This window comes from Leuciscus leuciscus (genome assembly GCF_965113295.1).
Source record: "Leuciscus leuciscus genome assembly, chromosome: 12".
In the NCBI taxonomy this organism is placed as follows: domain Eukaryota; kingdom Metazoa; phylum Chordata; class Actinopteri; order Cypriniformes; family Leuciscidae; genus Leuciscus; species Leuciscus leuciscus.
This window is the reverse complement of record NC_138736.1, coordinates 12,295,102-12,309,995: the sequence shown is the minus strand read 5'-3', so window position 1 is coordinate 12,309,995 and position 14,894 is coordinate 12,295,102. Positions and strand designations below refer to the sequence as shown.

The following is a 14,894-nucleotide window of genomic DNA, read 5'->3' as shown; positions in this document are numbered from 1 at the left end:
GAAGGAAAACACTGACATCCTCGCATTGGCGTAGCGATGCGCATCAGTATTAGGACGCTCCCGTAGTTTCCCTCGAGTGTTTGAAGTTACAGGAATCTAAAGGGTGGAGAATGAAGCGGCGCAATGCGGACTGCAGCAAACTCCGTCGCCCGTTGAAACGGAACCGAATCACCGAGGGTATTCACAGCAGGTACGGACAGGGAACCGCACGGCCACTCGACCGCACCGTAATGGCGTCTCTGAACTGAGCTTGGCTGTATGTGAGCTGTCACAGTCAGATACAGATCACAGTTCAACAGTTCAAGACCAGGATACCTCTGACTCCTCTCAGTAAAGCATAATATGTGTGGATGCTGGCTTTTGTGTATCATCCATGGGCTTCAGTCGTGCATCATTTGAAAGAATAAGCATTACATTTAGTCCTGGCCATGTTATGAATGTTCTTCAGGTTGTGCAGTTGTCTTTAATAGCCATCATCACTATGTCTTGCTGGAAGATCCAGTTTGGTTTGGATCATGGTAGCTGGTGATTTTTGGCTGGTCATTGGCAGGTCAGCCAGCTACTCTTAAAAATAAAGGTTATTTATTGGAACTGATGGTTACATGAAGAACCTTTAACACCCATGGGTCATGGAACCTTTTTGTTGCACGAAAGGATTTTTATATATATAGCAGCTATTGTTCAAATGGTCTTCACATGTAAAATATTTTTTACTTTTAAGAACTGAAAAGTTCTTTGGAGAACAGAAATCTTTCCTTTATGGCGTCACTTTGAAACCCCCCTTTTGGAATCTTTATTTTTAAGAATGTGCCATGTAAAAAAATTAAATTAAATAAAAACAGCTTGATCAACATTATTGTTGCTGGTCCAAGATAGTCTACCAGAAACCAACTAAGCTGCTAAATGTTTATGCCACATTATTGTGACGTTTTTGACAACTACGCTCATATAGATAGATAGATAGATAGATAGATAGATAGATAGATGTCAGGTGAATGTTATGAAGGAATCCTAATACAAACTGATTGTTGACTGTTTTCCTTCTTGGAAGATGTGTAGATTAAACCCTGTGTGCAACTTGATCCTGCAAGTTTTGGTTTGTTCAACTTCCACATGACACTGTGTTGTCTGAAACTTTATATCTGCTGTCCATCTGAAATGAGTTTATATAAACATACACTACCAAGATATACTTTGCCAAGACCTCATTTTGGCTGTGTATATTTGAATAGTTTTGACATGCGGGAATGGATTCCCACAGTTCGAAAAAAAACCTGCAAATGACCGGAAAATGTAATGTGTAGGAAGTCATGGAAATGTTTATAGTGAATGTAAATTTCTGTGGTTATGATCTGCATGGATACTCGCATAAGTCTCTTTTTGCACACAAATAAGTATAATATTTAAATAAAATGTAATTATAATTTTTTTATATACCGTATATATATATACACATTTCTTCATTTTAATAATTTTTTACTATTGATATCAAACAAATAAATACTTCCTATCACTGAATTTATAAATGCTTATAAAATAATCATGGAATCTGGATAAGTAATTGAAATTCATTTATAGAAAGGGTTTGCCTAAGACATGGACTTTGATATGTTTTTTAAAAATTATTCTTCTGAATTTCTCTTGATCTGGCAGTACCTTTCTGTACCTGAAGTTCCTGGTCGTTTGGGCGCTGGTTCTGCTGGCTGATTTCGTGCTGGAGTTCAGATTCGAGTATCTGTGGCCTTTCTGGCTCTTCATCAGGAGTGTTTATGATTCCTTTAGATATCAGGGATTGGTGAGTATTTGAATTCCCAGGGTTGTGTAACTAGCCTAATGGCTCACTGTCTTCTTGGTCCTTCGTAAACCAGTCTTGATGTCTTTGAGTGACATGTTCTACACTGGTTAAATCAATTATCTCTACCCTTTTCTTCTCTTATCCCACAGGCGTTCTCTGTGTTCTTTGTGTGTGTCGCATTCACGTCAGACATCATCTGCCTCCTGTTCATCCCCAAGCAATGGCTGTTCTTCGCTGCCAGCACGTATGTCTGGGTACAGTACGTGTGGCATACAGGTGAGTCAACACCCGTCAGACTTTCCATGAGTATCTTTTTAGGAGTGAGGGCACTGACACATTAGAGCTGATTGAATGTTAGAGAATGCTGGGAATATATTGATGGTGATGGTGCGTGGCAAGTGTTTGCGAAAGTGATGCTCCATCATGCAACTAAAAGTTGCAAGCTTTGCCATTGGACATGTGGATCCAGTTGTTCTTCCAGAAACCCAATAATTCCACATTCCTGTCTGATATACTCCATCAGAAGTTTTGCTAGCGTATAAGTGCTCAAAAGCCTTTGTCACTTATTATTCAGTGGCATAATTCAGGATCATTCTGCTAAATATTACACAACTATTCACTTCCCTGGCAGTTACTAGAGAGGGAGATGTTGAAAGGGCCTTTCTTATGCAAACAATACCATTTAGATCTCTCTGGACTGTCATTCATTTTGAATATGTTTGATGATTGCATAAAAGAAAACTGAGCAAGTGGCCTTTTTTTCTCTAAATAGTTTGGGGTTGGTACGATTTGTTTTGTTTGTTGACAAAAGTCTCTTAATGCTCATCAAGGCTGCATTTATTTGATCTAAAATACAGTAAAACTGTAATATTGTAAAATATCTGTACTATTGTACAGTTTAAAATAGTAGCATAATAATAATAATAATTTAAATGTTTTCTATTTTAATATATTTTAAAATGTAATGTATTCCTGTGATGGCAAAGCTGAATTTTCAGCATCATTACTCCAGTCTTCAGTGTCACATGATCCTTCAGAAATCATTCTAATATGCTGCTCAAGAAACATTTATTATTATTATTATTAGTAGTAGTAGTAGTATTAATGTTGAACCATTATACTTTTTTTCAGGATACTTTGATGAATAGAAAGTTCCAAAGAACAGCATTTGTTAGAAATAGAAGTCTTTTATAACCTTATATATGTCTTTATTATCACTTTTAATTAATTGAATGCATCCTTGCTGAATATATGCTTCCATGTAGAGATTTATCTTGCTCTTGAATTTAAACTCTGAGTTTAAACCTCAGAGATCTTTTATTGATTTTTGAGTGCTCCTGTCATTATATGTCCTTTTCTTGGGTCGATTCAGTGATACCTCAGGAGAGAGGAGGAAAAGAATTGCTGACACTGAGTGATTGTTCCTTGAAAACCGTTTCAATATGCCTTGAGCTGTGACTGTGATTGCTCCTGCTGACACACGACTTGCAGCGTGTTTCAACAAGAGAGGGTGCTTTCAGCAAGCTGGGCTTTTGTTTGCAGCCTTGAGCCTGTTTTGTGAAACCTGTGACGTTATTGATCTGCCACACAATCAGTTGCCTTTTATTTAACCTCACTGATGACCCTAAAGGTCACTAATGGACTAGAAGCCATATTTTAAATAATTATGCATTCCTATATATGCCGTAAGAATGTCATAACTATTAACGGCAAGCTAGAGATCAATTGTCAACTGTTATACATAGTCTTTCTATTTTCTTCCTTTACAGAGCGAGGTGTTTGTCTGCCCACTGTCTCTCTCTGGATTCTTTTCGTCTACATCGAAGCAGCCATCCGATTCAAGGATTTGAAACATTTTCATGTAGACCTTTGCCGTCCATTTGCAGCTCACTGGTAAGATTTGTTTGATGCATACTTGTCCTCATGTAGTTCCCAACCAATATGACTTGCTTTCAGTTATGAGAGGAGAAATTATGAAGTATGTTCATGCTGCTCTTTCCAATAAAACAAACACAAAACAGCATGACCTTTCTTCACAGCATCTGTTTTTAATTAAGTCATGAAGGTTTGTATAATTTCAAAGGTGTCCTATTATGCTTTCTTTTTACATTTTTAAATTTTTTATACATTTTCAACTTTCTTTAGTGTGTAATGTTGCTGTTTGAGCATGAAAAAAGGTCTGTAAAGTTAAAAAGCACAAAGTCATTCAAAGTAAGCACTTTTTTGGAGTTTCCTGAATTTCTTCGATTGTAGTCTTGAGTGTTCACACATCACAATATTCCTCATTTAAATAATTCCCGCTCAAGGCATATGCAAAAAAAGGGGCAAAGCCCGGTTGAGTTGCGTTAGAAGTGTGTCGAAACTCACTGTTATGATATGGCGTGACATCAAACGCGAGCAAAGTGGTTGACCAATCACAACACACTGGTCCAGCCAATCAGAGCACACTGCGCTTTTTGGAAGGAGGGGCTTCATTAAGATCAGAACTAAACTGTGTTACAGACAGACTGGGAAGAGAGGTGCTGCAATGTAAAATATGTGAAAAATGACTTTGAAAAAGAGCATAATAGGTCCTCTTTAAAGGTTTATGAAATCTCACACCATATAAAATGTCAAATTTTTTTTTACTATTCAACATGTAAGGGCTAATGTAGAGCGAGGCGGTTGTTATAGCGAATACAACCCCGACAGGCTGATCAGGACCCCGACGCAAAGCGGAGGCTCTGTTTTTCATGGCAACGGTGTGTTATACTTAGCAGCGGTCTGTTATCAAGAAATAACAGACTGCATTCTACATTAGAATTCAACCAAGCCATGTAATAAGTAGTAAATAGCTGATGTAACTGTACTACTAATAGCGCAGCAGTCAGTTTTGTATTTGTAAACACACTGATGGCGTCTCCATAGCAGCACATGGGAGTGTTGCCACTGTTTGAAGGTGTCTGATGTTGAGTCATCACTAGTTGTACCAATCCTTTTTTTCTGTATTCTGTAACATGTTGTTCTAACCCTTTTGTTACAGCATTGGCTATCCGGTGGTGACGCTGGGCTTCGGCTTCAAGAGTTACGTGAGCTATAAGATGCGTCTGCGGAAGCAAAAGGAGGTGCAGAAGGAAAATGAGTTCTACATGCAGCTCCTACAGCAGGCCCTGCCCCCAGAACAACAGATGCTTCAGAGACAGGAACGAGAGACAGAGGAGGGTAAGATTACCATTTGGCTATTATGATAATACAATATTAACTGACACAGACAAAAAATGGGTGAGTCAAAAATCAAGGCATTGACTTCACAACCATGATCTCATTACTAGGGGTGTCAAAATGAATCATTTCTACGATCCATCGCGATGCAGACGAGGACGATTCGGTATCGGTTCAGTAATAGACCATAACCGGTTATAATGTACTGACGCTTTTCTTACGTCATTTGTCGCGTACGTGCTTTGTTGCGGTAGCATACAATGGCAGAGGGAGGTGAGACGCGAGTGAGAGAAAATTAAAAATGCTCCAACTACTTTAAAAGCCAACATCTGGGCACATTTCGGCTTTTATGAACAACGTGGTAAGCTCGACCTGCAGAAGACACGCGCTGTGTGCGCTCATGTCACGCACAAATAGAATATGCAGGAGGTAATACCACTAACTTGATAAACCACGTTAGCCGTTTTCACCCCGAGCTGTTATCGCCCGGCAGAGTCTGACTGCTTTAGAGTAAGTGGATGAGCTCCGTAACCCGAATCCGCAGCCAAAAACAAATCATCCACCCGCCCCAATAACTTTCTCTGATTTAAGTATCCGCACCCGATGGTCAAATTACAATTATTCTGTGTTGTTACGCGTGATTATAAATGGATGATCGTCACTTTCAACAGCGGACTCGGCGACGGTTGATGCGCGCATCTTTAATGGTAACATAATACACTGATTAATGAGCGCTGCTTTTAAATGAACATTTCTTTAAAACAAAATTTATTTGACAGATTTTCCTTTTCTTAAAGTCATAAACAAGCTTTAATCCCATGAAACTTAAACTGGAATGTCACTGTTTCTGTCACTGCAACTTCCCGAACAGGCGAGCACATGCACGCACACATCACTTTTGAAGTAAAAATTAAAATTGAGGATGCGGTGCATCGTGATGCATCGTGATATCGAATTGAACCGAATCGATGACATAATAATCATAATCGAACCGAACCGTGAGACCAGTGTCGGTTCACACCCCTACTCATTACTATATGATTGATGACCATTCACATTAAAAAGTTTGAGGTCAGTTAGACATTTATTTTTTATTTTTTATAGTTATGAATTCAGAAACAAGTGTTCCTTGGTCTTTTGACACAAAAAGGCCCCGATATACTTTTTCATTCTTCGTTTAGGGGTAAAACAAAGTTTGAAATGCATGACCAGCGATATACTGTTTCGAACTTCTCTTGATCGCCTACACTGCTGAAAACAGCGTTTAGATGATATTTAAATATGTGCTGCACGCTTTCCTCGCAATTCGTTCGACGTGTATTTGCTTAATGCAGCGGATTCCCGGATATGAATGAAAGCATGTAGAGAACACTGCTTTTGTTATTGTTTTGATCTAAGCCATTTGTTGTTATCCTGAATCTTCGGTTTTGTCATCAGTAAGACATTACTACACTTTTCATCTTATTTTTATTTCATATTTTAAACACGACACTGCAAATGACAATGTATACGTTTTTCACTTTATCGAAAACGATATTCAATGAATAAGCTGTAAGAATGACTGTGCGACAAACGATACATTCATTCATAATTAGTTTACATGAAACACTGTAAATTATCCTGTCAACTATAACTGTGGTGGTAACTCTTAAGCTTTATTTGCCACAACCAAGACTCATAAAGCATATGTAATGCACATATATATTGCACATTAACTATGTAACAAAATATTTTTCAACATCGGAAGGTTTCAAAACAATTCCACGTGTGTAATGCCAGGGACATTGAAAATTTATTTTAATATGAAAAACTGTTACCTAATCATAGCAGTGGGCGTTTACTTCCAAGTCTTGAATGCGGACAGCCTATCAAAACAGAGTGTTGGAAAGAGAGGGTCAAACACAGGATAGAAAATAACTTATTCTAAATTTGGATTATTTTTTTTATTTTTTATTTTTTATTTTTTTTATGTAAGAAAATTATTGTGAATTGGACCTTAGAGAATTCTATCAAATTAAAATGCAGTTCGTGACCCCTTTAAAAGGAATGTATACTTTTATTCAGCAAGGATGTCTGAATTATTGATCAATTGATTTATAATGTTACAAAAGATTTCTATTTTAAATAAATGCTCTTTTAAACTTTCTGTTTATCAAAAAATCCTGGAGAAAAAAATCACCGGGTTCCACAAAAATAGCAGCACAACTGGTTTCAACATTGATTATAAGAAATGTTTCTTGAGCAGCAAATCAGCATATTAGAATGATTTCTGAAAGATCATGCGACCGAACACTGGTGTAATGATGCTGAAAAATCACAGGAATAAATGACATTTTATGAATGACATATTATTTTAATATCTTCAAATAGAAAAGTTATTTTGAATTGTAATTATATTTCACAATGTTACACATTTTTGATAAAATAAATGAAGTCTAGGAGACTTATTTTAAAAACATATCTTAATGACCCAAAACTTTTTATCAATAGTGTGTTTTTGTATTTAATATATACTATTTAATACTTTTGAACTATTATATGAAACCGTACAATAAACTTTAAATGTTGTACATTTGTTTTACTACATTGTCACGTGACCTTTGTTGCATGATTGAATGAGTTGAAACCAGTTATCGTAAAAATGGTAATTTTGCATTTTTATTACACAATGTTTGTAATGTTTGGTAACTATCAAAAATATGTTCAAAGTCTGAGTTGATATCACACTAGGAATGAAAGGGTCAAGTTTAGTGTACTCCATGCTGTGTGCTTTGGATGTATACCACACATTTTGCCTAATGTTCCATGCTTGCAGATTTTCATATTGCGCTCATTATACATAGTGCAAAAATAAAATGTCATATGGTAGTACTACAAAACTATTCATTTGCATGATGCTTTCCAATTTGTATTTTTCATTTGAAATCATAGCAGTCAGACAGAATTGCCTTGTAACCTTAAAATCTCTCTTTAATTAATTTGGCAGCCACTTCAAAAGGCATGTCTGAAGCAGACTCTGTGTTAGTGGCTCAGAATGGCACTGCTAATACCAAGAAACTGCCCATCTCTCTACCTGAACTGGAGTACAAGGAGAAGGGGAAAGACAAAAAACAGCAGCAGCACAGCATAGGAATAAACAACAACATCTTACAGACTGTGGATGCTAAACTACAGGACATTGAGTATATGGAGAACCACCTAAACACTAAGAGACTCAACAATGAGCTCGGCGGCAGCGCAGAGAACCTGTTCCTAAAAGAGGAGGTAGGCGGTGGAGGAGGAGGCTCTGCCCCCTCTAAACATTACAAAAACTCCTCCCCCCGTAGCCACAACTCCGCCAATGGCAGCGTACCATCCTCCTCATCCGGCAGGAGTGAAAAGAAACAGAAGTGTGCAGGGAAGAACCTTGCACCTCACAGAGATCTGATGGAGAACTGTATACCTAACAACCAGCTGAGTAAGCCAGATGCATTAGTGCGGTAAGACTCCTCATGCAGCAACTACTGTGGTCCGGTTGAGCCATTGGAGTGTGTTTGTTCTGTTTATTCACTCTTTCTCTGTTTTTCAGGCTTGAGCAGGACATAAAGAAGTTGAAGGCTGACCTGCAGGCGAGCAGACAGGTGGAGCAAGACCTGCGCAGTCAGATCAGCTCTCTGAGCAGTGCCGAGAGAAGCATGCGCTCTGAGCTGGGGCAGCTCCGCCAGGAAAACGAGTTACTGCAAAACAAGTGAGAAATCAGCTACAATTAGTTACTAATATATGCCAATACAAATTTTAAACCGGGGGACTCCAAGACCCTGTCTCAAATGGTACCCTAAACACTCGCGGTCTCCCTACGAGTCTGCAAGTTTGCTGCGTAACGCTGCTTTGACTGTCAGGTGGAAGTCAGTGCAGGCTCAGCAAAAGTGCCCATCGAAGGTGCATATCGACCGCAAAGCTCGCAAGCACACTACTGAAACCTAAAATAACAAATGGGACTAGACCGTAAGTGCATATGAAGTGTACCATTTGGGACAGGGCCAAACTTTGATTACCTGGACCACTCCAGTCATATGGTCTGTTTTTCACTGAGGATGAACAGTGTCAATTAAAGTCACCATTAAATCAAAATGGTCAATCGCAACAAACCACAACGATCCAATCAATTCCCGATAGACAAAATCAAGTTTCACTCAGATATACAGTACAATATGGAAGAAAAGATTATCGCAACTTCTGTTTCATGCGTAAATGTGTAAGATTAAAAATTCATCATTTAAATCACAAATTGTTGTGAGGGGTCAGTCCTTATCAACGCTGACAAATGTAACAGGTTGCAGGTAGGGACAATAATTTACACCTGCATAAAGAAAGATCATTAGACAATTGACTGTCAGTGTAGAAAATAATAAAAGATAGTTTCCGTTAATCAAAACAAAGCTGCAATATATAAATATTAGATCAAAACTTAAAAATAAAACTAGTGAAAATAGAATTTTCATGAATTATTTCATTTCAACTGATGAAATAAAGTTCTAAAATGACTAAAACTATAAAACTGAAATCAATATAAAGCTAAATGGAATTATAAAAAAAATCACAAAAGCACAATACAATTCCTAGAACTTCAACGAAAATGAAAACGGAAAATATAAAAATAAAATCTCATTCAAAATATTAATAAATTAATATATTAAATGAATTGGTCATAACTGACCAGTTAGAGGTGTTTTTTGTTTGTTATTTGTAGTAAATCCCATCCCATTATTATTATTTTTAATTATACATTTTATTTGTATAGCTTATTTTTGTACTTAAAATCTCAAATTTAAAAAAAGCTAAAACTTTTAAGAAAAGTGCAATAAAAAAAATAAAAAAGAGTCTGGACCCCAGTTTAAGGCTAATAACTTTTTTTTTTTTTTTTTGTGGTAAGACCTGCATTTATATCCTTAGATGCACATTTCCATTTCTCTACCTGCAGTTGTTTGTGCCAGTGTTGATTATGTGCTTCTCTGTCTTAGGCTTCATAACGCTGTGCAGGCCAAGCAAAAGGACAAGCAAATGATTGTGCAGCTGGAGAAGCGGCTCAAGGCAGAACAGGAAGCGCGAGCCGCAGTGGAAAAGCAGCTTGCAGAAGAGAAGAAAAGAAAGAAGATGGAAGAGGCTACAGCCGCACGTGCTGTTGCTCTGGCAGCTGCCTCCAGGTGAGACATGAATAACTCGGCCAAAAATATTGTTCCATCCCCATATACTTTTACCATTTTCTGTGGAAAATACCCTTTAAATGATTATATGGAGCTTTGTGTGCATTTATGTGTCTTTTGTTATGTCTTTGTACTGGTGGGCTTCACTTTCGCTTCCATTCACAGAGGGGAATGCACAGACTCGCTGAGGAATCGCATACGTGAGCTGGAGTCAGACTGCAAGAAGCTCATGCATGACATGAAGCTAAAGGAGGAACTAATCAGAGAGCTAGAGCTCAAAGCGCAAGTAAGCCAGAACCCCTGCTGACATGGTGCTTTCCCAAGAGCAATATTATATATCTTTTTTAAGATAACGTGTGATTGTCCAAGAAAGTTCTATACGTTTAGACCTTGGACCTTTTTACTTCTTTTATTGATTTTACTGTAATTATTTTGTATATTTTTTAAGTACATTATATTTGGTCTGATTCCTGGGACAAAATGTTTGGTTTGATTTGCCCTGATTCATGGGATAAAACATTTGGTCTGATTTGGCCTAATTCCTGGGACAAAATGTTTTGTCTGATTTGGCCTGATTCCTGGGACAAAACCTTTGGTCTTATTTGCCCTAATTCCTGAATCCTGGGACAAAACGTTTGGTTTAATTTGGCCTGATTCCTGGGACAACATTTTTGTCCTGATTTGGCCTGATTCCTTAAACAAAACATTTGGTATGATTTTTGGCCTAATTCCTGGGACAAAACGTTTGTTCTGATTTGGCCTGATTCCTAGGACAAAACGTTTGTTCTGATTTGGCCTGATTCCTGGGACAAAATGTTTGGTCTGATTTGGCCTGATTCCTTAGAGAAAACATCTGGTATGATTTGGTCTGATACCTGGGGCAAAATGTTTTTATACCTGGGACAAAACTAGGGATGCACCGAATATTCGGCCACCGAAAATTTTCGGCCGAAAATGGCCCAAAAGTGTATTTTCGGTTTTCGGCCGAAAGACTTTTATCACCGAAACAATACGGCCGAAATGTTGTGATGACGCAAACAGCAGATACCGCGACCTGCACGTGCTTGTCTGAAGCAACATATCTGCGGTGTGGACGTATTTCAATATATCTGAGAGTGACCCACGGACAGCGATTTTTAAAACACAGACGTCCCAAGTCTTCCGGAAGTTCCGGGAGTCTCCTGCGTATTGATAGCGGCTCCCTGATGCCCGCAAATTAGTTTAAATCTCCCGGAATCGCGAGCGAGCATGAGCGCGCATACGTAGCGCTCGCGCGGCAGAGAGAGGGAGCGAGAGACCTTGCGTGTGTGTGCAGAGCAGCCGTCATTTATCAGAGGTGTGTGTGTTTACCTTAGCTGTTTATGGTTTTTGCAACTCACGTCCATGAGCATATAGCTGCAGATATTATTATGGGCTATGGCAGTATTGACCTAAATGCACTTTGTTTTTATGAGAGAACATTTCATTTTTAAACCTTTCTGCAGGCCAGTAGGCTTTTACATTATTATTTAATGTACACATGAGTGGGGTCAAGTTAAACATTTAATTTTATACTTTGCAATGTGCTAAATAAATATTTGCATACAATTTTAATTGATTTATTCTTTGAAACTTTAATATTAATTTATGCAATGCCTTGATTATAGTAAAGTTAGTACACAGTCATAGCCATAAATGCAATGGTACTAATAATTGGCATAATTTATTTCGGTGTTTCGGTTTTCGTTTTCGGCCTTAGTTTCCTCTTTTTCGGTTTTCGGTTTCGGCCAAGAATTTTCATTTCGGTGCATCCCTAGACAAAACGTTATGATTTGGCCTGATTCCTGGGACAAAATTTTGGTTCTGATTTGACCTGATTCCTTAGACAAAACATTTGGTATGATTTGGCCTGATTCCTGGGACAAAACGTTTTATCTGATTTGACCTGATTCCTGTGACAAAATGTTTTGATTCCTGGGACAAAACTTTATGATTTGGCCTGATTCCTGGGACAGAACGTTATGATTTAGCCTGATTCCTGGGATAAAACGTTTGATCTGATTTGGCCTAATTCCTGGGACAAAATGTTTTATCTGATTTGACCTGATTCCTGGGACAAAATGTTTTGATTCCTGGGACAAAACTTTATGATTTGGCCTGATTCCTGGGACAGAACGTTTGATCTGATTTGGCCTGATTCCTGGGACAAAACTTTATGATTTGGCCTGATTCCTGGGACAGAACGTTGTGATTTGGCCTGATTCCTGGGATAAAACGTTTGATCTGATTTGGCCTGATTCCTGGGACAAAACTTTATGATTTGGCCTGATTCCTGGGATAAAACGTTTGATCTGATTTGGCCTGATTCCTGGGACTAAATGTTAATCCTCTACACAATTGGCTGCAAACTCTTATTCTAATCTGGAAGCAGCATCATACCATTCAGGTGGAAAAAAATCTCACCCTACAGTTTTTCCTTACAATGTTTCACGCAGCAATTACATCAAATTATGGATGTTAAATAAGTTGTGAATGTTGTTTCATATTGACAGTTTCAAATCCTTTTTACAACTAGAAGAAAGTACCTTCATATGCTTCATCGCCTCTTTATTTCTCTGTGCAGGAGCTGCGTAAATATAAGGAGAACGAAAAGGACACGGAGGTTCTGATGTCAGCACTGTCGGCCATGCAGGACAAGACCCAGCACTTAGAGAACAGTCTGAGTGCTGAGACCAGAATTAAGCTGGATCTCTTCTCAGCACTCGGAGATGCCAAGCGACAGCTAGAGATTGCTCAAGGTCTGCCCTTTTCCTATCCTAATAGAGCTCTATATCTACTATATTTCTGCTTCCGCTCTCACTAACCTATTGTCTTTTTAACCGGCTCACAGGTCAGATTTTGCAGAAGGATCAGGAGATAAAAGAGTTAAAGCAGAAGATCGCAGAGGTCATGGCGGTCATGCCCAGCATCACCTACTCTGCAGAGACCAACAACATGACCCCTGTGACCCCACATTACTCCTCCAAGTTCATGGACACCAGTCCTTCCAGCTTGGACCCCAATGCCTCCGTCTACCAGCCGCTCAAGAAGTGAATGTTCATACACATCGTCCACTTTGCTCTTTGATTTGTCTAAAAGTTCAGTATGCAAACCAATGGGATGGGGTAGTATTTTTGTTTGATTTACCCCTCCTCTGTTAGTATGACTTCTTAGTTATAGCTAATGTATGTGGAGGATTAGAGGGGAAATAATGGATGTCACATTAACAAGAACTGCCCTCCTGGTGTTTAAGGTTATTTTTGAAGCTCTTACACCTAAGTTGTTTTCTTGGTAACGGCACTTCAGCCTGTTGTGGTTCTTTTGTCATCCTATATCCGTTTTGTGAGGTCTTAATGAAGACCTTTCATGATTTTATTAGTACCACCTCATCTTTGTGTTGAATCTTGAACCGTTTTATGTGCCAGAAATGGTGGCATGACTTCTTTAACTTCCCTGGTGTAAGCGTACATATTTAAGTTCATTGAATGTAAAAAGAAAAGGGAAAAATGTATGAGGCACAAGTATTAGTGATGGAAAACATGTCGTGTTCGTTGCAATGGAGTGATTAAGAATGCATTTCAGTTTAATTATGACCATAGTATTGTACATCTGTTTTCTGGGAGGTAAAATTTATTTCATTACAGATGTTGGATCTGAATTAGATATCTTTTTCTTTTTTTTTCTCCTAATGCTGTTTTCCAAGATGTCAAAGACACGAAAAAAAAAAAAACCACGTGTTTAAAAAGGGACTGATCTTCACATTGTATTTGTGGACAAAAATGCTGCATAAATATTTGGGAATGTTGTCGTATTTTGCGGTCAATGCAAGTCCTTTTTGTTACCGGACAAAATTGAAATAGAATTTAGTTGAAACCAGTTGAAAAACTGAACATATGATGTCTTGTTTGCCAGTTGTTATGTTACACAGTGCCTTGAAATATCTTGTTTAATATATTCTCACACACTTCCCATGCCATGGTCAGCCGCTCATAGAATCCATCTGATTGGTCAGCATACCATATGACCTGTTATTCCCAAGTGTGGCATTCAAATCATCTGCCCTCTTGTTGCCATGTGTTTTGTCAGGGGGGAAAAACACAGATAACAGCAAGCCCACTTTAATCCACTAGTTATCAGTGTTCCATTATTTCTGCTGTCTCTAATTTGCATTAACATGTTCAATGCATTTTATAATATTTTCTGAATGGTTTGATTTTGGTCAAATGTGCCATTTTTTTCTCCCCTCCACCATTTAATGTCATTGAAGATAATGCAAACTATACATGCATCATTTTTAGAGCTCTCACTGCAGATACCGTCTAAAATCAGTCCATTAATGCTTTATTACAAAGTTCTACTTCACATTTCTTCTTCATTGGTTTAAGGATTGTGTCAAGATCCAGGCAGAATATGCCTGTTTGGTTTAGTCCTTGTTTTACAACAGGGATTTCTTTTTTATTTGTCTACCTTGGGAAAGTATTACTGTGGATTGCATTTGGTGTTTTTATGGTAAACTTTGTGGAGAGTAAAGAACACGCCTTTGTTTCTCATTGTTTGGATTTTTTAAAGAACCAAGCTAAAGTGTGTATGTGTGCGTGTGTGTGTGCGTGTGTGTGTGCGTGTGTGTGTGTGTGTGTGTGTGTGTGTGTGTGTGAGTGAGAGTGAGTGAGTGTGTGTGTGAGTGAGTGAGCGAGCGA

At 38.2% G+C, this 14,894-nt stretch overlaps 1 protein-coding gene across 1 annotated transcript; it reads left to right on the top strand.

The window, feature by feature from the left end:
• The first annotated feature begins 56 nt into the window (after nt 1–56).
• On the top strand, nt 57–14,747 carry maco1a (macoilin 1a). Its single transcript, XM_082185294.1, has 11 exons — nt 57–190; nt 1,654–1,795; nt 1,945–2,071; nt 3,565–3,688; nt 4,818–4,996; nt 7,983–8,475; nt 8,565–8,723; nt 9,997–10,179; nt 10,345–10,465; nt 12,782–12,956; nt 13,049–14,747. Exons 1-11 carry the CDS (start codon nt 111–113, stop codon nt 13,249–13,251), a joined length of 1,986 nt encoding a protein of 661 aa, XP_082041420.1. The 5' UTR covers nt 57–110; the 3' UTR covers nt 13,252–14,747.
• The last annotated feature ends 147 nt before the right edge of the window (nt 14,748–14,894 follow it).

Bases quoted from the DNA above. Each gene is read 5' to 3' on its own strand.
- maco1a (XM_082185294.1), top strand. From the start codon at position 111: ATGAAGCGGCGCAATGCGGACTGCAGCAAACTCCGTCGCCCGTTGAAA. The intron at 8,724-9,996 runs GTGAGAAATCAG...TCTCTGTCTTAG, and splicing joins AACGAGTTACTGCAAAACAA to GCTTCATAACGCTGTGCAGG. The intron at 10,180-10,344 runs GTGAGACATGAA...TTCCATTCACAG, and splicing joins GCTCTGGCAGCTGCCTCCAG to AGGGGAATGCACAGACTCGC.